General features: G+C 53.3%; 1 protein-coding gene across 1 annotated transcript in view; it reads left to right on the top strand.

The window, feature by feature from the left end:
- The first annotated feature begins 22152 nt into the window (after window positions 1-22152).
- The window catches only part of PAX2 (paired box 2), a 101542-nt gene continuing 98031 nt past the window's right edge, over window positions 22153-25663 (top strand). The window contains exons 1-2 of the mRNA XM_064513948.1: window positions 22153-22292; window positions 22535-22683. Coding sequence (XP_064370018.1) covers window positions 22659-22683 — 25 coding nt within the window. The 5' untranslated portion in view covers window positions 22153-22292; window positions 22535-22658. The remainder of the gene's footprint in view (window positions 22293-22534; window positions 22684-25663) is intronic.

Raw genomic sequence — 25663 nt, 5'->3', positions numbered from 1 at the left:
GCCAGAGAGAAACACTGATCCCTCCTTCTTCCTTGGCTGGCTCCCTGTACTGAAGAGTGAGTTTGCCCCGTGGCAGCTGGAGTTGAAATCATCAAAGATTGAGCACTGACTGTCCATGAAAATGTTTCCTTTTGGATGAGCCCCAATGGGACCTGGGGAAATACCAGGGAGCTCTGTTTCATCAGACCACTTGGGAGGTGCATCTCACACCTTCCATGCATTTGGGTGTCTCAGCTGGAAGCCTGTGCTATTTATCAGGCTACGAGGAGGAGGAAGGCAAGAGTGAACACTGATCGCTCATGGGATGGGGCCAGGATCCTCTCCCTACACCAGGGCCTTGGACCCTCTCAGAGTGTGAACGATCGAAATAGAAGCTGGTGAATAGACCATTAAAAATAGGTCCTGAAGCTGCTTGTTTTCTAATTTTCTTTCAATTGCAGTGATAACAAAAAGTTTCCATAAGAGGGAACTGGAGTCCTTAATTTGAAATGTATTCTTTTGGTTTAGATTTTTCAGGGCAGGGCTGACTTTAACAGACACTGTTTCTATCAGCCTGAATATTATTGTACCTGGCATTAGAACAACCCAGCATTATCTCAATGAGATGCCCTACTTCCTCCCACATTAGTCTGAGCTTCTGTTCTCAGAAAGTGTTGGACTTCGGTGCACGAGATTCCCAAGCCCTGGCCTTAACCTAGTCCTAGTCCGAACCCTAGGCTTGAGAGCCAAGCCACCCGTCTGTACAGTAAAATGGAACATGAGACTCGGAAGTCCAGAGGCACCAGACCTGTTCCTTGTTCTAAAGACCCAGCAGGTAAAAATTAGGACCCTTGACTCTTTATATTCTGAAAGCCTGACCCAAAACCAAGCCAAACCCTAGTGATAGCCAGAACTGCCATCCCAGTAGCAAAAGAGACCAGAGGCATCAGCCCTGATCAGAACCAGGCATCTCCCTAAGGATCATGACCCTGCAGAACACACTGGGCTCTTCAGTTTTTGGCTCCCTCCACTCAAAACTTTGCTTTAATTATAATGGACAGCCCATCTTTACAGTAAAGAGAAACTAAGATTTGTCCCACAGCAACAGCAGCTCTGAGAGCACTGCAGCATCCAACTAAACTTGGTTGCAGTCATTTGGATCCCTAGCCCTTACCCTAACTTTCCAGCACTGTAGCTTCAGATGTGGCTGATGAAGTCACTCCACTAATAGAAGAGGATAAGGGATTGGTCCTAAAGAAATAAGACCCTCCTAACGAGGGCTCTAAGGATCCAGCTTTAAACCAGACCCCTCTGTCATTAGATTCCCAAGCCCTAGTCCCAGCTGTAAATTTAAAATTAACCACAGCTAATCTCAGCAGTAAACCAGAAGTTAAAGCATTGTCTCTCATACCCATCAGCTACCTCCCGACTCCAAGAGCCCTACAGCATGCAGCAGCTGACAGGATCCTACACTCTTTTGTTCCCAAACTCTGCTTGGAGATCTAAAAACTGAGGAAGTTAGATTGCTACTGGATGCTGCAGGGCCCTGAGAGTGAAGAAGAGGGTTGGTGGCTACTGGGATTAATGCCTCAGATTTCCCAGACTAAGCAATGGGGCCCTTCCTATAATTAAGAGCACAACTAGATCAGGTTGGGTTAGGATTTTGAACACTAAAGATAGGAGAGCCCAGATGGAGCAATGGCTTGGATTAATACCAATACCTTTTATTCACCTTCACAGACAGAAGAGATCTTTTGACTTTAAGCTGAAGTGAGATCTAGTGATGGCATCTAAGTCTCCAGAAAGAAAGGTGGAGGAGTGCTGTATATTCCTCCGCTCTGCAGACTTCAGAGTAGTGAAGAGGGCTGATCTTGATGAGGCAGCATTCAGGACTTCATCATCAATGCAGGGATGAAAACCTTGGCTAGATCTGAGGCTATGCTGGGGCTTGGGAATCTAAAGACTGAAGATACCAGCTTATTGCTGAAAAGTTCTTGGAATTAGAAAACAATTTCAGCCAGAGTCCCCCCTTCACCTTGTGCCAGCAGGAGGTTGTGATCAAAGCCAGGATCAGGATTACAATTTGGTAAACTTAAACAGGGGAAGTCCTGCTTATTTCTTGCTTCTGCCACACCATCAGAGCTAGAAGAATCCTGATGTCAGCTGGGGCAAGTGCTTACGTTGTTTTCCACAGTAAGATGCTTCTCCTATCTATAATTAAGGCAAGTTTTAGGTGAATATTATTACTTGGAATCTAAAATCTGAAGAACACTGTTCATGCCTGATTATCCAGTGCTAGAGGATGGAAAGTGTCATCTAGTATCACAGGATAAATCCTTCTTTATCATTGAGATGGTTCTCCAACCTATATTTGGGGCTGCAACAAGACTTACTCTAGTTCTGCTGTGGGACTATAAGGACTGAGGCTTCTAGTTTGTCTAGAAGTCTCATAGCGCTGGGCCCTTTCTCTTCAGGAGGGAGCTGTTTTTAACGGGGAGCAGTACATCACATTTTCTCTGAATTATTTGTATGGACCTCATTGTTCTGGTATTTCAGCACCAAATCCTTTTTTGGAGGTCTCTTCACAACACCTTCATGTCAGTTATTGCTATCTTAAAGATAGAGAACTAAAACAGAGTAAATTCGGCTGATTTCTTACAACATTGAGCTGATCCACAAATGGAATCCAAACTTCTTGCATGTTGCTACCCTAGATTTGATTTAGGCCTAAATATTTAATGTGTGACCAAATGATCAAAATGTTTAAAGAAGCTATTAAAGATGGGAGGTATAGCAGGGTGCTGGCATTTACTTCCCTGTGAGGTGGGGTAGGAAGGAAATAATTGAGAGCAAAAACCACTTCTGTTTCAGACATTGCTTTTATTATGGAACTGGCAGTGGGGCATTACTACAGGCAGGGAGAGCTGTGGCAACAAGCCCAAGAAACTTCCCTGTCACTACTAGTGATTTTTACACTGAGGCTGCTCCTGAGCTTTGTACTCAGGTCAAACCTACATCAGTTACAAGAGGAGATTTGTCTGGACAATGCTGCATTTGAGAAAGGCAAGCTAAAGAACATCCACTTAGCCACTTAGGCTCACAGCAGGCTGGTTACATCTCAGAGAAACCAGATGACAGGCAAAAAGTCCCAGGTCTGATGGAAAATATTCCAGGATGCCCACTTCTTGGCTTTTCTTGATCTTTGAGACAACGATGAAATGCTTTGCAAAAGCCGGAAGTACTACAACAGGTACTGCTGAGATTGTCACCTCTCAGAAGGTACCCAGTGTGAATAGCAATGAACTGCAGATTCAAGTGTTTCCCTTCAGCTGCAGGAAACCTAGAGCTGACAGAGGATTTGTCTCTGTGAGCAGCTTCGTGCTCTCTCCATGCCTGGAACTGCATCACAGCCCTTCCAAGACTCGCTGCTCCAGGGCCCTTCACATGCCAGCAGTGGTTTATAATCTCAGGCTCCTCACTGCTGGCAGGCAGGACTTTAAGAAAAATGGGTGCAAAAGCCAGGAAATGTGTGTCCTTATTAATCACTGTTAGAGCTGACAGGGGGCAGTTGAGTCTTGGCACATATCCAGATGCAGCAAGGAGGGAGTGGGAACTGGAAAGACCACTTCCCAAACTGGAAACAAGGCCCCAGAGCAGTGCCCACACTGACTCAGATGCAGTCAGGAGCTGCAGTATGTTTACATGTTTCTTTCAATCCAACTCAGAGATGGACAGGACCAAAGCAGACACACCAGGGCATTTTTCACCTGCCACTCTGATCAAAAGAAGAGTTTCTCCTCCTGCCTTGTCCACCCCCTTCTTTGTGAAGAACAGGTCCCTGGCTCATTCATAATGAAGGTGATAAGTTTAAGGAGAGAGAAACAAGCCACAAGGTACAGAGCATTTGCAGAGTCCTGGCAAGAGGACAGAGCAGCAGAAGTGCAGCGGCCCTTCACATCAGTCTCAGCTCCTTCTCCCCTGGCTACAGCCATGGCCTGCTTAATGTCCCAGTCAGAACATGTGTTTTGCTCTGCAGCGTTCCTCTCTGCCTGTCACTGCTATGAGATCCCCCAGGCAGGACAGGACAGGACAGGGAGGGGACAGGATATGCACTTGCTCAGCAGTGACCATCAGATCTATGCCACTGTTGGAACTGACAGGGCAGTCAGGGAGACTTTAGGAGACAGATCTGCGTACCTCTGCTCAGTCCTTCCTGTCTCCCTTCTACAACTTTGTCTGACCCACACACCTGTCTCCCTCAGGTCTTCTCCAGCTCTTCATCTTATCTACTCTAGGCATTTCATGGGCACACCTTAGTCAGCCAGGCACCCAGTCAGCCTGTAAGCCCAAGAACTGCTCCAAAGTGTAACCTGAGTGTTAGGCTAGAAGAGCCTCCCCAACTGCATCTTTGTCTCTACTGATCAGAGAGAGAGAGCCTGGACTATGCAGGACTCTAGCTGAAGAGACCCAGTTAGGCATCCCTCGTTAGGTGGAATAAGTACTGGGCCCAGTGAGGCCAGGGCAAAGACTTTTCCCTGAACTGCACTGAGATCCAAGAAAGTTTGCTATGCATTTTGCTGTAGAGGGGGGGAGCTGAGGCTGGGCATGCAGAGCAAAAAGGAGGACTGGCAGTGAGTGCTGCAGAACAGAAGGTACTGCTTTTAGCAGGGTGGGAGATGGTGCAGGGGTCAGCTGAAACCAAAATAATAATAATAAACTTCAGAAAGTCAGTATTTGACACCATCACACTGCTGAGGTTTCATCTATACTGTCACTGTTTTTCTTCAAACTTAACCAGAAGGCATGCGGCATTTTCTGCTTGATTCTGGGAGGTAACTGGAGTATTTCAGTGCAGGCCACTGCGCCTCTGTACCCTCCCCTCTGGCACGTGAAAAGATCATGCAAGATAATGCAGCCACCTCCTAGCACATTGCCTGGTGATACCACAGCGCTGTTCCCACTGTGAACTGCAAGAGCAGACAGAGGCACTATAACATCGCGGGGAAGTAAAGCCCAGACGACTGCCACGGAAACAACCCAGCTAGCTTGGCTGTCGGAAGGAACACCTCTGCGGGCTCCACCTGCTACAGAGACTGGAGAGCATCAAACCCGACCTGCTAGCAAACAGCGATGAGGAACTCTTATCAGAGGGTGCTAGGGAAGTAATACAAGCCATTTGCCTTCTCAGTGCCTTTTTCTCCTCTCCCCTCAACCTTTTCTGCCTGATGCCTCTACGCTGCCTGTGCTGTGTGTTTGGCATGCCTTGTACAGCACCTTGCACACAGTTATGCTGGCCTCTGCTGGGCTGTCAGGGCTCACAGCAAGGAGAACGATAAAATCCATTTGAGGAAAGTCACCGAGACTTGGGAAAGGTCTGGAACACACAAACCTGTGTCGGGGGGGGGCAGAGGTGGAAGAGGCCAGCAGTATCGTAGCAGCCTTGAGAAAAGGGTCTGGCAAACTCCTCACAGGAAAGCAACACCAGATGGGCTCACACAGACCACTGTCACGTGTACCAAAACCTGGCTGATGGCCCATAAAACAAAGGTAAGGTAACACAGTAATGATCAGCACAGGGGGAGGGAATAGCTGAATTTGGTGTCAGGCCAATTCACAGGTTTATTAATGATGTGAGGCAAAGCATATCAAACACAATAGTGGATGATACCAAATTCTGTCATCTCTCAGTTCAGCAGTTATGACAGGGCCAAGCTAAGTCCCTCCATTCATTTTACACCCACGGTCTAACATGCACAAGGTGTTCAGCCACGGCCACAGCCCCCGGGATCCCTTGGTCACTTCCCATTTGAGCACCAAACAGATCTCAGCCTGCTCAGCAGCCAAGAGGAGAAGGGATCAATCTGTCCAGCAAAGCTAAAGGCAAGCTCATATCCTGAGAGTTATACGAATGGTTGAATGACAATACAATCCCGACATGAACATGGGCAAGGCATAAACACAGAGCACTGGCTATACCGTAATGCTCCCAGGCACTTCCTAATAGCTAGGAAGTTCTTGGTAGCTTAGCCCTAATTTTCTGTTGGTTTGGGAGGGGGAGTTTCCCTTGATGACTTTGCACTGATTATGGGGTGCTACAGTAACAAGGCTGGCACAGAGACTGCCCAAAACAGCCAACAGGAGGTATTCCCAAGCCCAGTCCGCCTGATAACTTGTTTCTCCGAATTCCAAGTATCTGCAGATGATTTCTGCCACTTCCTGCTACCCCCTGTACCAACGTCCACACATTCGTACAACAGTACACCATGCCAGGCACTCCCAGAAAGGGACTGTCAGGCTGCTTGCCAGGATCTGTGCAATCAGCACTTAAATTAGTTTGGCTGTAGGTCTGTGATAAATACATGCCAGTCAGAGAGCACGCGGGTGCCCTCCCACACCACTCCGCTGTCATCAGAAACCAGCCAGGAGAAGGACAAGAAGGAAGGCGGCTTCTCAGGGAGCAGGTGGCAAAGTCAGATTGAGAGAGAGAGGTCTGACCCTAGGTTGCTGTATACAAGTCCCATGAGTAAAGAGAGTTTTAGTCCATGAAGAGGCAAAGAAGGAAGAGACATCTCTACAGAGCAGGGTCTCTACAGAGGAGGGTCTCACTGGGTGTAATGGGAGAGAAGCAAGGCAGGGCCAGCTTGCAGGTTATGTGGAAATGCCCCAAGGGAGGGGATGGAAACCTTGGAATCATTTACGCCATTTAAAGCTTGCCTGGAAAAAGCACCTGATCATATACAATGAAGAATAAACCTTTGCTGACCCTCCGGGGAATGACAGCCAAAGAACGAACCTGTATTCCCTGTGCAGGAGTGGTTTACACCAGGACACAGCTGATGAAGCGTTCGGCTCTCCCAGAGCACTGCGCAGGGGGCAGCACCGCAGCCAAGTGCGGGCAGACCAGTACTTAGGGCTCCTTGCAGGCTCCCGAATCAGCATTGGGAAGTTTGGCTCATCATCAGCCCCTGATGCGAGTTCCTTCCTTTGCCCGGGCAGACTGCTGATTAACTAGGAATTAAGCTGGCATGAGACAAGAGCTTGTTGATGTCTCTATAATGCTTCAGCTGATAGACAAGAATAACTTTCATGTTGTCTATTCTGCTTCTTCTTCTGCAAACATGTCCGATACTGCCAGGCTGTCAGCCAGGGTCCTCCTGATACTGCAGTACTGTACTCAAACTCAACAGGAGGAGATGTGCAGCTCACTTGCACTCCCTTACCCACACGTGTTCAGTCATATGCAGACAAATGCATTCCTGTGCATCCCCACACATGCACACTCACGACTCAGACACCCGTATACATGTAAAGCATCCCCAGACTGCCTGCATAAGAACATCCACCATATGCTCAGGGATGCACACATGTGCCCGTATTGTCACATATATATTCCTTGATTTTGGCATGGTTGTGCATATGGGGGAAGTACAAAAGTGCATCTCCGCATATATGTTTGAAGCTGCCTTTAAAGGGAGGCAATCCCTCCCAAGCTTTCACACATTTCTCTCAGCACAGATACTATATGCAAATCACACACACTTAGGACATGCTAAGACATGGAGACTGACATGTATGTGGGTAAGCAAATATATATGTATGTAAGTATATACATTACAGGACATGTGCACACAACATGCATATTTAGACATACTTGCAAAAGAGTGCAAATACCCTGCAAACCTACAGAGACACAAATATTGTTAGGTCACGTTCATGTACGAAGCAGCCTTACTGAGAGAGGAAGCGCTGACAATCCTACAGGAAGGGGAAGAACCGTTCTCTTTGCTAAAGATCAAATCCTTGTCTCTTCACTGTCCATTACTGCAGCAGGAACATGGAGTAGTCTTAAACTGCAGATTTTTGTTACCACATTAAACAGCAAAAAGTCTTCTTAATGTTAATTTGCATCTTTCTAAAAGTGCTTTCCTCCTCACAAACCAGTCTCTAAAAAGAGGCAGAAATATTGCCCTACTCCCTGTGCCCAGCACATAAGCAGCTCTGCTGCCACCACTGCCAGTTGTACTGCAGCAATACCAGGTCCCAGGCTAGGGAGCAGCAACCCGCTGCGCTAGGAGCTGTACAGCATGGTCCTTACTTTAAAGGAGTTATAGCTAACACCTAAATCTTCTATTTTTCCCCAGTGCTCCGTGCAGCATGAGAGCCACTTACAGAGGCAGGGCCTGTTTTGCCTAGGTGAGCAATGTCTGTCTGCACATTCTCCTCTTCCACACAGCACTAGGTCTCCCAGCCCCACAGCTCTCTGATGTTGGCTTCCCAGCTCTCCTCTTTAGACCCACCCGTGGGCACCCAGATCTCACAGCAGCCTCCTCAGAGGAGCCACGATGCAGGGCAGACTTGCGCTAGCTCTGCAACTCGCAGCAGCTTAGCCATGATGGTGTGAAGCCCTCCTGAAGGATGAAACAGGTATTAATTAGTTCAAACTGGACTTTGTGTGCTTATGGACTATGAATAATACCCAAGCTAACAAGTTTAAAGCCAGATCAGGTAGGTCCACACAGTACAACGCTCTAAGACATGTTTACTTCACCAATGCAATCAGCTCTGGACTTTCTACTGGGAGTGTTTCTCTAACTTTTCGGAAAATTAAAGTTCTTCAGGAGTCAGAGATATGTTAGTAAAGGAAGAATCAACACGTATGAACTTATTTGTTTTAGAATTAAAGCTTTTCCTTCTCCTGTCCCTAACAAGTGTGAGATACCACATGGGAGATTACATGCTGGCCAAAATGGCTGGCACCTACAAGGGACACACTTCGGCAGATCTGCTTCAAAATAGCTTCAGTAGTCACAGGCTAGCTTCAAACCAAGTACGAGTGTTTTCAGAACAGAAGCAGTGGGACTGGGGGAGAAGAAAATAATGGAGTGGAAAAACTCTGCTGTAGCTCAGTTGTTAAAATGAAGAAATTCAAGTTATGTTTTAGCACATGCCAACAGCATCGTTGTGGAGGATGCTGTTCCAGTAAAGGTTCCCATTACTTCCTCTGCTTGTGTGTGTACATATGAAAAGTGAGCTCAACGGTAAATATTTTGACTAATTCCTTAGCACTTAGGAGAGAATATAAATGAATTTAAGACCTCTATGAGGAATAAACACAGAATGGAAAAGTTTTGACACCCTCCCCTCCCCCCCCCCCCCCAAAAAAAAGAAAGTATACTAGCTGACAAGGGAAGAAGGTGAAAGTAATTGAATAGATTAAGAACATCAGGTTTTGCCTCATCTGGAAGACTCTGTAGGTCCTGGAAAATAGTTTTGAAGTAATGATTTCACAGCAAGTTAAGAACGACAGATGTCCCCTACCATCACCTCACAAAACATTAAACTTTCACTTTGTGAATATTTATTGAACTCCAATGGTGAGCAAACACCAGGCAGTAAGGGCCTTTCCTAATCCTTTGACCTCTTGACTGCAGCCAAGGTGTGAAAGGTCAGAATAAACAGCAACAAGACTCCCAAGTAATTCTCCAGCAGAAACGCACCACAACACATCAGGCCGCCTTTTTCCATCATCAGCTCTCAAGAATAGGTATAAACCTCAATGGAAAGTACAAAGCTCTGCAACAGCTCTGTGGCACAAGCAGGAGCCTCCGTCAGGGAGCAGCAAGGGCCAGCTGCACCCTAAGCTAAGGCAACCAGGAGCTAGGGGCACCCCCAGCACAGGCAGCACCCTCGCTGATGGGACACACTCCCACAGGGGCTGAAGGGGGCAGGCAGAGCCAGGGGCTGCCAACAGGGTCCATGGACAGTCCCAGGCAAAGCAAGCGACAAACCAGGTCTGTGGCCCATCTAGGGAGCCCAGGTAGGAGGAAAAAGAGACAAGGCCAGAGGCAGAACTGGAGAAAAGGCTACAGTGCAGGTCCAGAGTCCATACAAGAGTCACAGCCAAAGAAAAGACTGGAGACAAACTACAACACACATCCAAGTGGCTACCCAGGAGACAAGCTACCTGCACATAAGCCTGAGGTCCATTTGGGAGGCAGAGCCAACCAGAGGCAGGGCTGGAAAGAGGCAGATCTACAAAAAAGCCTGAGCAGTGCCCTGGCCTGAGCTTAAATGGAGCTCCTGGGTCCCTGGGCCACATGGGAGGGGGATGGAGGTCCCAGCTGAGGCTGGTCAGGGCAGGGCAGTTAAGGCCTACTGGTGCACTTAGGGCCCTGAGAGCACCTCCAGAGAAGGTAGATTTGCCCCAAAACGATGTTACCAGCATGTCTAAGCCCTGTTCAGAGGGGAGTGTTGCACAGCCCATGCTGCTTCAGAGGCAGCTTGAAAGGAGCACCCCGAGACCACCTGGGCACTTCTGCAATGAGCCGAAAAAGAGCCTGGGTGCATTTGTGCAGAAGTGTCAGCGGATTCAGAAGGCTTGATGCACCCTGTTGCTCTCTGGGCAAGAACAGCAATCGTGCTCCTCATTGTGCCCAGGTCTGAGGGGACAGCTTAGACATTTTGTTTAATAGACCTTCACTAAATTAGCAGTAACGCAATCCCCAGCTCTGTCACTGTTTTTCTTTTTGTCTTTCAGCTACTTTTGCCTTTGCTTCTCATGGGTAACATGGAAACGCTGTTACCACCTTTATCTGCTTTGTGCTCTAACTCTGAAAAGCATCCTGTGAGGTTCCAAGATAGGCGCTTTGCGGAACAATAATTCTTTCTTAAAAGAAAATTGTAGAGCAAGGACCATCTTATACTATGTCTGCAAGTCAATACCAGACTATTAATTAATTAATTAATTATGCTTCCAGTAAAATAATATACTCCCCTGTACCATTTCACTTTTTTAAGAGGAACTTGCACCTATTGGACCTCTTCACCTTAAAAAAATATAAAATAAGCAACACCAGTGAAGTTATTACATTTGTTCTAAATAGTACAACTGAAAAAATACAAAATAAGTGGCTTGGTGCATGTGTTTTGCTTTCAGGTTATTCTTTAACCACGGAGCATATGAATTCATGTGATTACCTGGTTGCAGAATGCTACAAGAGGAAAATGATCTTTATACTTTGAAGTGACCAGAGAGCTTGTTTTGTGTTTTTAAAGAAGAAAGCTGTTATGATTAACAAAATATACAGGAGTACATTGCCATCCCCAAACATTGTAACAATCATGAATTGGTTACACTCGGAGATGTTTGAAAAATAGCAATAAACTTTATATCCTTTTCATTTGATTGGTGAGGTCTGAATTAAGCTTTTCTTCACAACTATATTAGGCTAAAAATACACTTTTTAAAAAATATGTGATTGTTGAGATTTGCATGTAATCACTTGGCTCCAGGAGCAGGGGCTTGGAGAGGAGCTGCTGCCAGGATAAGATTTGTGACAGTATCCCTAGAACTGTTCTGGCTCCGAGGAGAGGGCCGCTCGGTGAGGTTACAAGGCAGCCCCTCACCCATGCCCTGCGACGAGTACGCAAACCCCTCCAGTATCTCATTCACGCAAGAGCCAGGCTGAGCCTCGGAACAAAGTTCTTGAACACTAACAGCGACCAGGGAAATAACAACATCCAAGCCGTGTTCAAAACGCACTCCCTGGGCTAAAGGGCACGCGGTTCATTACTGCCGTCTGAGCCTTTTTGCTGCTGGGTGTTGATCATTTGCGCTTGCAAGTCTCATTCATCTGTAAGGGCACCCAGAGGTTGGGGGGGGTTCGTGTGGGGGTGATTTCTCGTCTTATTTACATCTAGAGGGATATCTTTCGTTAAAAGTCTGCGTGAGCTCGTCCCCTGCACATGCACCTCTTCCTGATCCACCCCAGACCACCCAGCCCAGCAAACAGCGAGGCACCGCCGGCCCAGCTGGGGTCTGCAGAAACCAGGGAGCGAGCTGAGCTCAGCTGGCCGCAGCGGCAGGACCTGCTCTAGGGATGCTGCTCTCCAAGCCCCTCAGTCCAGCCACAGGAAGAATTACAGGAGCAGGAAAACAAGCGCCGAACTTGCCTGTCTGGTGGCAACCCTACGAGGCTGCCGGCTCATGCCTGCCGCGCCGCCAGCTTCCAGGCTGCCCACGGCAGCAGCACCGCGGGCCGGGGCCCAGAGGGCCCGGAGCGGGGCAGGCCGCGTCCCCCGGCCCCAGCGGGGGCACCAGGGCCGCGCAGGCCGGGTCACCCCATCCTCAGCAGAGGGACCAGGGCTGCGCAGGCTGTGCTCCCCCCAGCCACCACCGCCCCTGGCCCTGCCGGCAGCACACCCCGGAGGGAGCGCGGCACGAGGCGGGGGCCGGGGGCTCCGGAGGCATCACCCCCCTCCCCGAAAAGGGAAGCAGAAATAAAAGGCAGGGGGAGCCTTGTGTGTGTTTTTATTATTATTATTTCTGATTAAAGAGGAATTCATTTCATCTTTGCCTCCTGCCAGGGGCTGAGGTGCCGCCATTGAGGTTAACGGTGCGGAAGAATACAAAAAAATTTCATTGAGGAGGATTATAAAAGTTACTAGCTGGAACATTAACAGAAGAGTAACTTGTAAAAAATGCAATATTACAATATTCACAAGGACGGTAGAGCGTGGTAAAGCTATAAAATTCAACATTAAAATCTTCTACAGCCTAGATAACCTAGTTAACAAACATTGTATTGGAACTACTTTTCGCCGCGGTGCCGAGGGGTGCGCGGGGCCGGGCCGGGGGGCGGCGGCGGGGCTGGGGGGTGGCGGGGAGCCGCCGCGGCAGGTCCCCCCCGGTGGGGAGCGGGTCCGAGGGGCGGCCCCGAGCCCCCCGGGCCGGCGCTGATGAACTTTGCGCCATCAGCGGCGCGCGGGAGGCGACCTGCCTGCCCCGGCCGCGGCCGGGAAGCACCGACCGCTCCCGCTTGTCACCAGCACCGAGCGCCCGTAGAAACAACAGCCAACCTCTTCCGCTGCAAGGCGAAACGCTGGGAGCGTCTTCAAAAAGTACGGGGGGGAATCTCATAATATTATTATTATCGCTTCCACTAATACTCTCATGCAAATGCATCACCCTCGAAGACAAATCGATGCCACTCTCCCGAAATCGGCACAGAGCTGGCTGGCTCTGAAGTCTTGCTACACCAGGCAAAACTTATTTCCCCTGCAAGGGGTGGAGATCTCATTTCGCTTTGTTGTCTGTTATTTTAATGCTGTTTGCGCCGCATCCCTCTCCCGCTCCGCGCCCTCGCTCGCTTCCCAGGGCCGCTGAGCCGCGGGAAGCAGGGAGTGTGGCAGGGCCGGGAGAGGGAGAGCAGGGAGAATTGCTCTGAGCTACCGCGGAGCGCAATCCAGGTCCCCGGGGAGCGAGCAGACAGTTTGTGGAGATGTTACTCCAGAGTTTCAGACTATGATAAATATGATAATTTGTATAAAATTTGAATGGGTTCTTGTTTTCAGGGAGAATGCCTCCGATGATGAATGTTCATGATTTTCAGATAGATGGCTGATAAAAAGTGTATTGAATTGTTGAAAGCGATTTTAATTTTAATTCTCTACCTGCAGATGTCTGATAATAATAATGTCTCCTAATAAAATAGGAAGGTGTCAGTTTAAGCAGCAGTATTTCGCTTCACTTCATCCTTCCCATCCCCAGACTGTGGCAACATTAACCTCTTCTTATAAAAAGGCACATAAAATTATTATAATTACAGAGTTATTAATTTTAAAAAGAGGGTTAGCAGGATTTTTTATTATTATTAATAGAGCTCGCAGAGTACCCCTGCAAGTAAATCCCCGTGTGAAATGATGGATCCGATTGCTAATTCTATTATTAGATATTGCCTAGGAATTGCCTTTCGGGTTTTTAATTAGAGTAATTGAAACTAGAAGAGGCGGGGCTAATTATTTTTATTTCCCCCCTTTGTTATTATTTAAAAGTCATTGATAACGCCGCCTGCATCCAGAGCTCGGCTTCGGGAGCAGACTCACAACCAAGCGGCGGAGGGAAAGCGCGCAGACCCCGGTCTGCAGGTCGGATCTCCCCAGCCAGCCGCGTGCGAGGATCGGGTTAATTGGGTTTTGCGGGTTTGGAGGATCTCACAGGAGATCATCCCCTCCCCAGCTCCCACTGCCTCTGGTCCGGGCTGATATTTCATGTCAAAAACCACCACCACAACAACACAACAACTCCGGTAACATGAAATCAATGACCTGGCGGTTACACTCTAATTAGCGCCTCCTGCGAAGCAGCCCAAAGCCAGCCCAGGAAAACCGCTCCCTCTCGCACACACACACGCTCACACGCGCGCTCACACCGAGCAGCGAGGCCCCGGCCTGCCGGGGGCCGCCGCACCCCGCGGGGAGCCGGGCCCAGCCCCAGCCCCAGCCCCGGCGCTGGCGGTGGCGGTGGCGGCCCGGCCGCAGCGCGGGGAGCGGCGGGGGAAGCGGCCCCGCGGCGGGGGGAAGCGGCCCCGCGCTGCCGCCGCCCCTGCGCGGCGCCCCCGGGACGCGGGTCCGGTGCGGCCGCCTCGCCCCGGGCCGGCGGCTCGGGGAGCCGAGGAAGCCGGAGACACGACTCGGCAGCGCAAAGCGGCTGCCTGGCAGAGAAGTGCGATTTTATAAACAACGGCAGCGTCTGGCAAAAGGGCAGGGAACTGCGCAGAGCCTACAGCTTTTCTGCAACGTTGTGCTAATATTTTATACACGCACAAAAGGAGGAAGAAAGCGATATATACGTGATATATGCGCACAGACTATACAACCGCGCAGGGGCATTCACTTTCGAACCTCTGTACAGGTGCATCTCGCCACATATTAAATGTTCCCTAGCTGTCTCCGAAAGAAATGCTTATAGGCAATAAAATACATATAAATTAAAATCTATTCATTTTGATATAGAGATCTGGTTTTATATTATACATTTCCTATACACTTCCATGTATTCCTCTCCACAGACGCATTTATTTCGTGTATGTGCGTGCGGTTGTGAATATAACATCTACACTTTTAGTTATGCAGGGAATCAGAGAACTGGCAATACATCCAGCAGTGAGACAACTCGTTAGACATACAGTTGTACAAAGAATCGTGTACAGTTACATGAAGTCCCATTAAGCGGGTGCGTGTCGGTCTGCGTGGTTTCGCACACGAAATCACAAGGTCCCGACTACAGAGCAGGAGGAAATCACCAGAGCCGGGGTGGTCTGGTCCCCCTGCCCGCTGCCTCCCACCTCCCTCCCCCCAGGGTGCTCGGGGATTCAGGATGCGGGAGATGGGGAGAGACATTTATTCAGGGCAATTAGAAAGCAGGTACCGCTTCAAAAATGGATTTATTAAGGGGGAAAGGGGTCGAAATTATTGTTAAAAAATGCACATAAACGATTCTAACAAAGTAGGGAAGCAGAAGCAGCTTGGCGTGTAAGGTATCATATTGGAACTGCTGCTGCTTTAGACCTCGGGATTAATCAAAGAGATCGGCGTAGTTGATGAGGAGTTATTCAGCAGCTGAGCTCTGGAAAACTGCATCCCTGCTTTCTTTATACATTTTATTATTTTCAATTGGGTTGAAAAATTAGGAGTGTTTAGAGAAAAGAAATACACATTTCTTCTTCCAGCGGGCTGGAAAGCTTTGATTTTATTTTCCCTCTTCTCTTCTTTTCTTTCCTTCCCTTTCTATTTTTCCTCCTTCCGAAGTTTGTGGCGGGGGCCGAAGCAGGGCTGCGTCTGAGAAAGTGAGAGCTGGACTGCTTTTCCCGGAGGTGGTGGTTCGCTTTCGCCCCTCCCTCGACATTTATTACTGCGGTTTTCGCGGACGAAGCCAGCCCTGGAAGCCGGCAGCCGAGGCTCTCTGCCCCCTCCGGTGCCACGGGGGGAAAGGGACGGGCTCGGGCTCTCCGTGCCGGCCGTGTCCCGGCGTGTCCCCGGCCGGGCCGCCCGCAGGGCTCGGGGAGCCGCTCTGCGCCCCGGGGCGGCCGCGGCGGGCGGGGGGTTCCCTCCTCCCGCGGCTTCGCCCCCTGCAAAACTTTGTTGTGCAGCTTGCCCGGAGATGAAGCTCCCGGCACTCCGCGGGCAGGCGGCAGCTGCCAGAGATGCCCGTGACGATCAGCCCTTTGCAACTCTCTCCGCTTTCAAAATAAAAAATAAACAATTGCCTTTCCAGGCTGGCAACCTCCTTCCTGCATCACTTTTACATGCAGATCCCTAATTCTGTTGGATCAGGAGCTCCGTCCCCTGGTCAGCTCGGCGGCAAAGCGGACGAGCTGCAGAGCTGGTGGAAGGGGAAGTTACTGCCAGGAGGGGGCCGAGGCAGGGGCGGCTGAGCCCCCTCGCCCCCGGCTCCCCCGGCAGGGGCGGCTCGGGGGTGCCCCAGCGCGGCGCCCGCGGGGGGGCTGCCGGGGAGCGGCGCGCTGCATCGCCCCCGGTGCCGGGGGGGGGGGGGTGAAGGGGGCAGGGCGGGGGCGGAGTGCTTGGGCCAATTTATCAGTTATTAAAGGACTCTTCCCGGACCTAAAGAGCTCAGGGCATTTCTCATCTCAACTCCAAATAGGAAAAAAAAAATGTAGTCAGCTATCTTTAATCATTGACTCCAGGGCACATTTCACATCATCTCTCAAATCTGCATTTTTTATGAAGTGGCCAAAACGTGTGCTGTGTGCCTAATTTCCTCTCCCTTATAGGCGTTAGGAAGAGTAATGAGAAATCGGCTGGAAATTAACTTGCTTTTGCCCCTGCAGCCTTCTCCCCCCATGAGGGATTGCAACTTTTATCCCCCCCACACACACTTTTATATCAACTGGTTCAAAGTCTGGCGGCGAGCGAGGGGCGGCGGGCGGCCGGGGGAGGGGAGCCGGCCGCAGCACAGGGAGGAGACGGCTCCGCAAACTTCCCTTTTCTCCGCAGCTCCCAGACCATAGCAGAGACGCTTGTCACAAGGACAATGGCTGTGCTCCCGGGATAAGGTGAAAGGCACACGAGTTACATCTTCCCCGGCTTTTATTCTTCCCATCAGTATTCCTCTCCCAACCCTACTCCAGCCCCCCCAAACCCTCCGAAAACTCGGCAAGTGCTAGGGGGAACCCGGGAGCCCGCGGGCGACGCGGGGAGCAGGACATTTATTTCCGAGGTTTAGCAGTCGGAAACACGGTATCATCGGTGCCGTGACTGCTGCGGGGGTGACTACGGCTGGTACCGGTGCGCGGGGCGCTGGAGTTTCCCACCGAGGTCTGGAGTTTCCCACCGAGGCGGCGTGAGGACGGGCAGCGCGGGCGGGCACAGCCGCTGCCTCCCCCGGCCCCGCACCCCCGGCTCCTTCTGCCGCCCGCAGGCCCGGCGAGCCGCCTCCCCGCCGGGCGCCGCTCCGCCGCGGGCCGCTCCCCCTCGGAAGCCGCTGCCCGGGCGAACGAGCGGGTCCCCGCCGACGGGCCGCGGAACTGTTGCGCTCTGCCCCGGCCGCGGGAGCCCGGCGCAGGGGCCGCCGCGGGCCGGGGAGCGGCTCCGCTGCCCCACGGCGGCGGGCGGAGCGCGGCCGCGGAGCCCCGGGCGGCCGGGGCGGCCCCGCGTGTGCGGGAGCCGCGGGGGCGCCGCGATGCGGAGTCGAAACGAGCCGACAAAGACCAGAGTGCGGGGAGATAACTCCTACATTTCCCAACAGCGTTAAGCGGAGATTTAGGAGCTCCATAAAATGCCGATGGGGAAATCGCCTCGGCGCGGACTGCCATAAATGTTTCTGCTTTTCCCTTCTAATTCTGATGCCTACCAACTGTTTGACGGCTCTTAAAAACGGCTTCTCGCTTTACGCCTTTCCTTTCCTTTCCTCTCCTCTCCTCTCCTTTTCTCCTTTTCTCCTTTCTTCTCTTTCTTCTCTCTTCTCCTCTCTCCCTGTGCCCCTCTCACTCACTTCTCTCTGTCCAGAACCTATACAGCTTCTCTTTCATTTTGTTTTCCTCTTCTCCTATTTTTCTTTTTTTCGCATTATAATTCTGTCACTGTTCTATTTATCCATCCATCTATCCATCCATCCACTCTCTTTTCATCTTCAAATTAAATGTCCCCTTCTTTTCTTCAGTCCCTTTTCTCTAATATTAGTAAAAATCAATGTCTGTCTCTGTGTCTATCATCCATCCATCCTGATTTTCATCTTCTCACTTACTTCCATCCTTTTCCCCTTCCTCTGCACGTTAATACAATGTGTGCGCGCTCTCTCCAACCTCTCTTTCTTTTGGCGTGATCTTTCAGCTATCCCTTCTTTTTCTTTAGTTATGGCAACGGCGATCGGGGTCCCAGTCTGCGTGTCCGTCTCCCTCATTGCCCCCTGGCCCCCAGGGCGACTCCCCAAATTCCCCCAGCCCTCAGGGCAGCTCCCCAGCCCCTGCCGCCCCAGGCGGTCCCTAACCCCAGGGCAAGCGCAGGCCCCCCGGCTGCTGCGCCCCCCCGCCTCGAGCTGGAAACTCGTGTTGAGCTACCGGCGAAGGAAACGAGAGCTGCACCGACGCCCCCCAAATCCCGGCCGCCCGCTCCCGAGCCGCGGGGCTGCGGCAGCCCCGATCCCGGGCAACCTCGCCCGCTCTGCCCGCCGCCGCCTCCGGACAGGGGCTGCGGGCCGGGCCGGGCCGGTGGAAGCGTTTTGGGAAGCGCTTTGAACCCGAGTCTCACTAGAGCAGAGTCAAAAATCCCCTCCCGCTGCCCGGCTCGGCTGAACCGCAGCCCGCTCCCGGCCGGGGCGCGGGGCCGCAGCGGCGGCGGCGGTGGCTGGGCCGATCTGCACTGCCCCCTCTGGCCGCCCCCGGCCCCGCCGCCCCCGCCGCAGCGCCCGCCCGCAGCGCGGCCGGCTCTCCCCGCCGCCGCGGCGGGACCCGCCGGAGGCAGCGTGAGAAGCCGCCGGGATGTTTTGCCGCGGCCGGGGCAGGTTCGCCTTGCCAAAGGCTCGGACCCCCGGGTTAATCATTTCCCGGCGCTGCAGAACATTGCCAGGGGTGCCCGCCTCGGGGCCGGGGCCGGGGCCAGCCCTGCTCCTCCGCGCCCCGCCCGCCGGGGGCACCGCGGTGCCCCGGCCAGCGGGGGTTGGGCCCGCGGGGCAGCCCCCGCCGCGCCTCCCCCCACTTTCCTCCACCCCGGGCTTGTGGCAGGCCCCTTCCCACCCCAATTCGCCGCCGGGACTCAGCCCGGCCGCCGCCAAGGGCAGCGTGCCCCAGCGCCAGCGGCATCTCCGGCTCCGGGGCCCCAAACTGCCTCCTCTCGTCCCACTGCCTCTGGCAGTCCCGAACCGCAGGGAGCCCCGTTCCCTCCGGGCTCTCTGCCCTTTCCCCGCTTCCCCGCGACACCACCACCACCACCGAGAGGCAGCCACCGGCCCGCCAGCACTGCAGTGTCCCCGCCGGGCACAGCGACACGCCGGGGCACAGGCAGAGGGGACGCCGGACGACGGGAGGGGCACCACCTTCCTGCCCCTTCTCCCTAACCAAACAGCCCAAAGTGTGCGTCTCCCCTCGCCACTCACAGGCCCCCTCTCCCTGCCGTTGCCTCCCTATTACCTGTTGCAGTGAGTTTTTGTCTCGATCTACAGGGAAAGAGTCTGTCCCCTCCTCCCTGCGCCCCCACCATGAGTTTATTCCTTAAAACTCAGTCCAGATCTCTTTGCTAAAGCGAACAGGCAGCCGGGGGCCTGAGTCCGGAGCAGGTCGCTCCGGGAGGGGTTGTACGAACTGAACTATCTCAGCTGAAGGGAAGCAGCGGCCAGCGCTCGCCGGGTGCACGGAGAGCCGCTCTCGCTCTGCCTCCGCATTTCTCTGGGAACTTTCTATTCCGGAGTTAACTATTAACTGCAGGAAAGCAGGCAATTTTCTTCGGAATGTGAACTATTTCCTTTATCCAGCAGATAGATGGGGTGATTGATTAATATGGAAATTGATATTGAAATATGGGTCGTGGGCAGGAACACTTTCCCTGCAGTCACAGGCACACGCCTGGAGCCGCGCGGGGGAACAGGCGTCCGGGAAAGAAACGCACCGGGCTGTTATCGAGGGGTTTCCTGGTTCGCCAAGAAATATTTTAATCGTGGAATATATTCAGACATAATTATAGTAAGGGCTAATATGAACACATTCCAGATAGTGCTGAATGAAAAGACCCAAGGAAGGGGCACGAGAGCAGTAACACGACAGACCGGAGTGTCTGCAGCCGCGGCCACAGGAGAGGGACTTGTTGGGGGGACGCACGCTGGCCACGCAGGGGGGCTGGCAGGGCCGGTGGGTAAAAAGCTCACGTATATACATACTCCCTCGGTATACAGAAAAACATGTACCCTACATTCATTTGTAGACTGGCAGTTTGCTATAAGGGGGGAAATAGAGATTATCGCAGGTGAGTCTGTAATTCCAGACTCCAGAGATCCCAGTACGGCTTCGAGGCAGGAAGAGGCGTGTGTCTGCAAACGTACCCACAGGTCCCCCACCCTTAATCATTTACTCCTCTTCCTCGCAGCAGCACTTTTGCTCCGCGGCTAAGGGTCGCAGCGTGACGCCGAGGGGAACCGCTGTGCCCGGAGAGCCGGGGAAGCCCGGTGCCCGCGGGCGCTGCTGCAGGCGCCGGGCAGCCCGCGCCAGCCCCGGGGCCGCGGCCCGGCCGCAGGAGCCGCCGCGGCCCCCTGCTCCCGCCGCGCTCGGCCCGGCCGCCTGGCGGCACTGCCCGCGGCCCTTCCCCGCTTTATTCTTCCCTCCCTCTCGGCCGCTTCGTGCCTTTCTTTTTCTCTTCCCCTCTCTTTATTCCTCGGGGGGGGGGTATTTTCCAGCTTCCTTCGCCGCTTTGCTCTCCCGCACGGGTCTGCCGCTCCCCCCCCCCCGCCCCTCTCCCTGCCCCCCAGCCCTGCCCCTGCCCCTCTCCCCCCTCTCCCGTCCGCTTGTCCCGGTGCCCGGACGATCATCGCCGCCTGTGAAGTTCTAACTGGTTCGTGTCAGGCAGCTCTCTCTAAGCAGCCTGGCGTGACGGATTAAACATCAACTAGTTAAATAAAAATTAATATCAACTGCCTCCTAACTTCTAATGTCATGTTGTTTATAACTAATGAACTGATTAGGGGATAAACACATCAGGAAGACATTTCTGCTTCCCTGCTCTTTCGAGAGAGATTTGCAGAATTCAGAGTGCACCTCCCAGAGTCCCTCCTGGGCTTTTCCCACACCGCTTTGGGGAGGGAGGGGGGGAGTCCGCGGGGCTTGTTGCGGCCAGGTTTGGAGGGATACGGTGCGGGTTAGCCGGGCTTATTTAAGCATCCCCCGTGGAAGTACGTTTCCGAGCAGCAAGAGCGTGCGGCTGCGGGCAGGGCGCAGCCGGCAGCCAGGGGATGAGATGCGCTAGACAAACCTGGTGCCTATTTTAGAGCCGGTTTGGAGAAGACGTCTTAGAAAAATACTCATTGCTGCCATTATTGACTTTCTTGCGTCCCACTTTAATATTTAAAATGAAACTTTTCTCTTTGCTTGAAGCGACAATCGATGATTTTTAAGTGTTATGAAGGAAAGCGCTCCCTCCGCGTTTTTTATTTCCACAATGATCCACTTGTCTGTGGCACGCTTTTTGCCAGTCTGCTTTGTTAACATTTTCCTAAACACTCTAGAAAAAGAAACACATACACACACAAAACCCCCAACAGCCTCATCTTGGAGAGGTCCCAAGCTTTTAAATACTGTTTGCCCAGCACCGCCGGCTTTGACAAGACAATAATAACAGGGGAAGCTTTTTAAAACCAATTTAGCAAATGCAGAAATGTAATTTTAATGAAGAATCGATAGCAGAATGGTTCATTTTTCCTAGGACTCCTTGTTGGAGCTGAGAGAGACTTTCAATCAATGGGGAGATGGAAGAGGGGGGGAGAAAGAGAGAAAGAAAAATATTCGCTCAGTGATGTCTTCAGCACTGGGAATTTTTCTTCTTTTCTTTGTAGCTTTGCTTTATTTACTTATTTATTTTCAGTCGCGAAGTCTTTACCGAAACGCGGCGGTGGGAGCGGGGAGAAGCGGGCGGACGGACGGACAGGGAGTCTCTCAGAAACACAAAGCCGAGCGCCCCTGGGGGCGGCCGGCGCGAAGCTGCCCTGGCTGCGCGCAGTGCGGACGGCGGGGCCCGGCCCGACCCCCCCGGCCGGAGCGGCCGGACCCCCGCGCCGGGGCCGGGCCGGGGGCAGCGCTGCCCCCCTCCTCCGCCCTGCCGCGCCCCGCGCCCCCTCGCCCCGCCAGCCCCTCGCCGAGCACATTTTTATGGTAATAAGACAACAAATTAATCTGCTGTTGCAACAAGACTTCCCTACAGGTAGCCGGTTTGCAGGAGGGGGGCAGAGGGGGATCCGATTCAAAGTCCAGGCGCTGCCCCCCACGTCCCCCCAGCCCCCTTCCCTCCCGGCTGCCCGGCCCCGTGTATGGCAGCAGGTGAGTCCCTCTCCACTTTTATAAGCAGCAGCGCTGCATTTGCTTTGATTGTTATTTATTTTCCCCTCCTTTTAGCCTGTCCCGGCTCAGTAGAGCGGCGTTTCTTTCTCTGTGGCTGGCTATTTTTTTTTTTTTTTTTGGTGGCGGTGGTGCTCTGGTGTGTGTGCGTGTGCGTGCGTGTGTGTGTGTGTGTGTGTGTGTGTTGTTATCTAAACCGTTTAGTTTTGGGTGGTTGCGCCTAGATCTCGAAAGTCAGCGGGGGAAAGCAAGACACCCAAGCGGGGAGGAGAGAAGCGAAGAAAAGGCCGCGGCGGATCTCCTGCTTCGCAGCCGTCCCGGGGAGACGGGCCATTAGGCAGAGGAGCCATGGCTCAAAGCTCAGGGAGAGCAGGTAAGGGGCGGGGGGGCGCTGAATATTCAGCAGGGAGGGATGAGACCGTCACCCCCAACTCCCTCCTTTGGCAGGAGGCAGCCTGCCCCTGCCTCCCTCCACACACCCCCTCGCCAGCCAGCTTCTCCGCCGGCACCGCCGTCCCGCCGTCCCAGCCCGCTGCCCTAAGGGCTGCGCGCTGCGCCCGCCACGGGGCCGCTGCCCACCCGGGCTATCGCGCGGGGTTGGCGAGCACCCGCAGCCCCTGCCCCGGGCCCTGCCCCGCCCGGCCGCAGCCCCCCGCTGCTCCACACCCCGACTCCGGCCACCGGCGGCGGCCCGAGCTCCCTCCCGCCCGCAGAGGCCCCAGGCGCCGCCCGGGCTCTCCCCGCAGCCGCTCCCTCCCGGCCGCCGGAGACTCGCTGCGGGGCGGCGTTGCTGCCAGCCCGCGCTCCGCCGGCCGGGGCGGCGCGGCGCTGCCGGGGCTCCGGGGCTCCGCGGGCCGGGCCGGGGCTGCGGCGGGCGGCGGCGGCGGGCGGGCGGGGGCAGCTCCGCGGCGGCGGCCCGGGGGCGCGGCGCTCTCGGCGCGCCCCGCCGCCCCCCGAAACCTCTGGTGCCGCTGGCGGGGGCTGCCCCCCCCGGCCCCACCGCTGCGGTTTGCAGACAAAGCTCCCAACAGCCCCTCTCGGGGGGGAGAGCTGCTCCTCCGCGCTGCCGCCCGCGGTAAGGGCACAACCACGCGGTGTGTTTCTTTCAAATCACATATAGAAACGGAGCTTTTAGTTTAAGAACTAAAAAAAAAAAAAAGAAACCTAAATGGAGGTTTAAAATGCAAACGTCGCCGACTGCCAGCACAGAGCCGTCCTGCCGTCCCGGTCGCTAACCGCTTGCTAAGGGGGGAGGCTGGGAAAGAAAGGCTCCGGCTAACGCCTGGAGCCGGGCTTCGCAGCTCCTGTTTCCTTTGATCGTCTCTAGTCGCGTCGGCGGTGCAACATCCCCCATCTAGAGAGTGACTCGGGTACAAGAAACGGAGAGCCGCAGGCAGGAGGCAAATAAAATCCCCCACCCTTTAGAGAACCGAATCTGTTTCCTATCGATGAAATCCCCATATATCAATATATGTGCACCACGCCAATGAATGTTAGTATTAAATACATTGTATTTGTGCACATATGCATATATACACATACACACGTGCGATATTTTTCATAATCGGACAATTAAATATATTATCTATGTTGCATTTTATGTATAAATATCACGAAGATTCACCAAAGTCTTGTAAATGTAAAGGAAAAATATACAGGCAACGAAAAAAGGCCATAAAAAAGAAAAGGCCATAGCGGCTTTTTTCGTTCTTCTCCACTGAAAATCTTCTAAGTCGAAACAGGAAAAACCTTCAGAAAGTTTGCAACCCTCTCTGTTCCTTTTCCCTTCTGTGTTTTTAAAGGATCTGCTGAAGTCCCTTTGCATCTGAGGTTTAAATAGGGAGATCAATAGAAAACAGTTGTAATGATCTAATTAATTATGGCAAAATTAAAAGCGAGTAGAAAATCAATCTCTGATGGTGTTGAAGATGGAATTAAATTGATAGTCCATCTGTTCACCTCCTAGACCGTATAAATATGCAACCCAAGGACGGAGCTAATGGGATCAAGCTGCCTGGGAGACTCTCTCTCAATCTCTCTCTCTTCTTTTTACTTCTTTTCTTCCCGAAGTTCAGCCCTGCAAATTCAGACTTGCAGTGCTCCCACTGCCAGCCCGGTATTTACACAGCGTTACCCGCACATTAGAGACATGCAAAGACGTTTGTGCCGAGCGACTCAAACCAACAACAAAAAAACGCAAAACCTGAGTAAAAAACCTATGCTTAGGGTGGGGGAAAAAAGGAAAAGCTGAGGAGATAGCGTTCAGTGACAGGCATGTTCTCTCCCGTGCTGTTTTTAAATCAAACCGACAGGCTTTATTATGATGATGATGAGTGCGGAGTAGTTGGAGGATGCTCCCTCCTTAAGGATCTCTTCCACAGCAGCGGGGTTTGGGAAGAGCCATCCGTTTCCCCGGCAGAATTTCGCTAGCACAGGGTGTCTGCGGGGCAGGGAGAGGTGACCGCCCGCCCGAGCGCGGCGTGCCGAGGTCTGCGGGCTCCGCCGCCCGAGGGCAGAGCCGCAGCGAGCGGCGCCCGGCGCCCGGCCCGCCCCAGCCCCCGCGCCTGCCCGCCCCCGCTCGGCGGCCGCCCCCGCTCGGGCCCCTGGCAGCCCGGCGCCGGGGTCGCCTCGGCTCCCTGCCGCTACCCAGACACCCGCGGCGCTGGCGTTGTTTGCGACTATCGGCGACACTTAAACAGAACGGAGAATTGATGTCATGGCTAAATTAGAGAGCGGCCATCGAATTCCCACGTTCGCCCGGTTAGAAATAGCGGTAATAAAGAAATATTCTCTTCCACCCATTTCCCCGCTCGTTTGTGTACGTGGGGAACACAGTAACAGCGGAGAGAGCAACGGGGCTAGGCGGAACTGTCAGAGCGGAGGAGTTTCCTCGCATCCCGGCCCCTTTTTAATTGTGAAAAATGAAACCGAGGTGCTGCAGTTCGGTCTGAAAACACCCGAACAAAATGATGATGTTTATTGCCCGGGCTGGAGCTGCGTGGGGTGGGACCGAGCGAGGGGGGGAGGCGGGGGTCGTTGAAACAAGTGAAGCCTAAATAAATCAACCAAGACGGGGGTCCCAGGCCCCGTGGCGGCGGCGTGTGCACGCCCGCACCAGCGCGGCCCCGCCGTGCGTGGGGGCACCGGCCGCGCCTGCCCAAGCTGCGCTGCTCCAGCGCTGTGAGAGCCGACGGAGACCCCGGGGCAGGCTCCGCTTCTGCCCTCACCCTACGGGCCCAGGGGCCCGGCTCCGCCGCCGCCTCCCGGGGTCCGGGCCGGCCTGAGAGCCCGGCAGCAGCGGGGGAGAGGGCTCGGGGTCCCGCCCGCAGCCACCTCCCCCGCCAAGTTTGCCT

Source organism: Dromaius novaehollandiae, chromosome 6 (assembly GCF_036370855.1).
Source record: "Dromaius novaehollandiae isolate bDroNov1 chromosome 6, bDroNov1.hap1, whole genome shotgun sequence".
In the NCBI taxonomy this organism is placed as follows: Eukaryota; Metazoa; Chordata; class Aves; order Casuariiformes; family Dromaiidae; genus Dromaius; species Dromaius novaehollandiae.
This window is presented reverse-complemented; position numbering and strand designations above follow the sequence as displayed.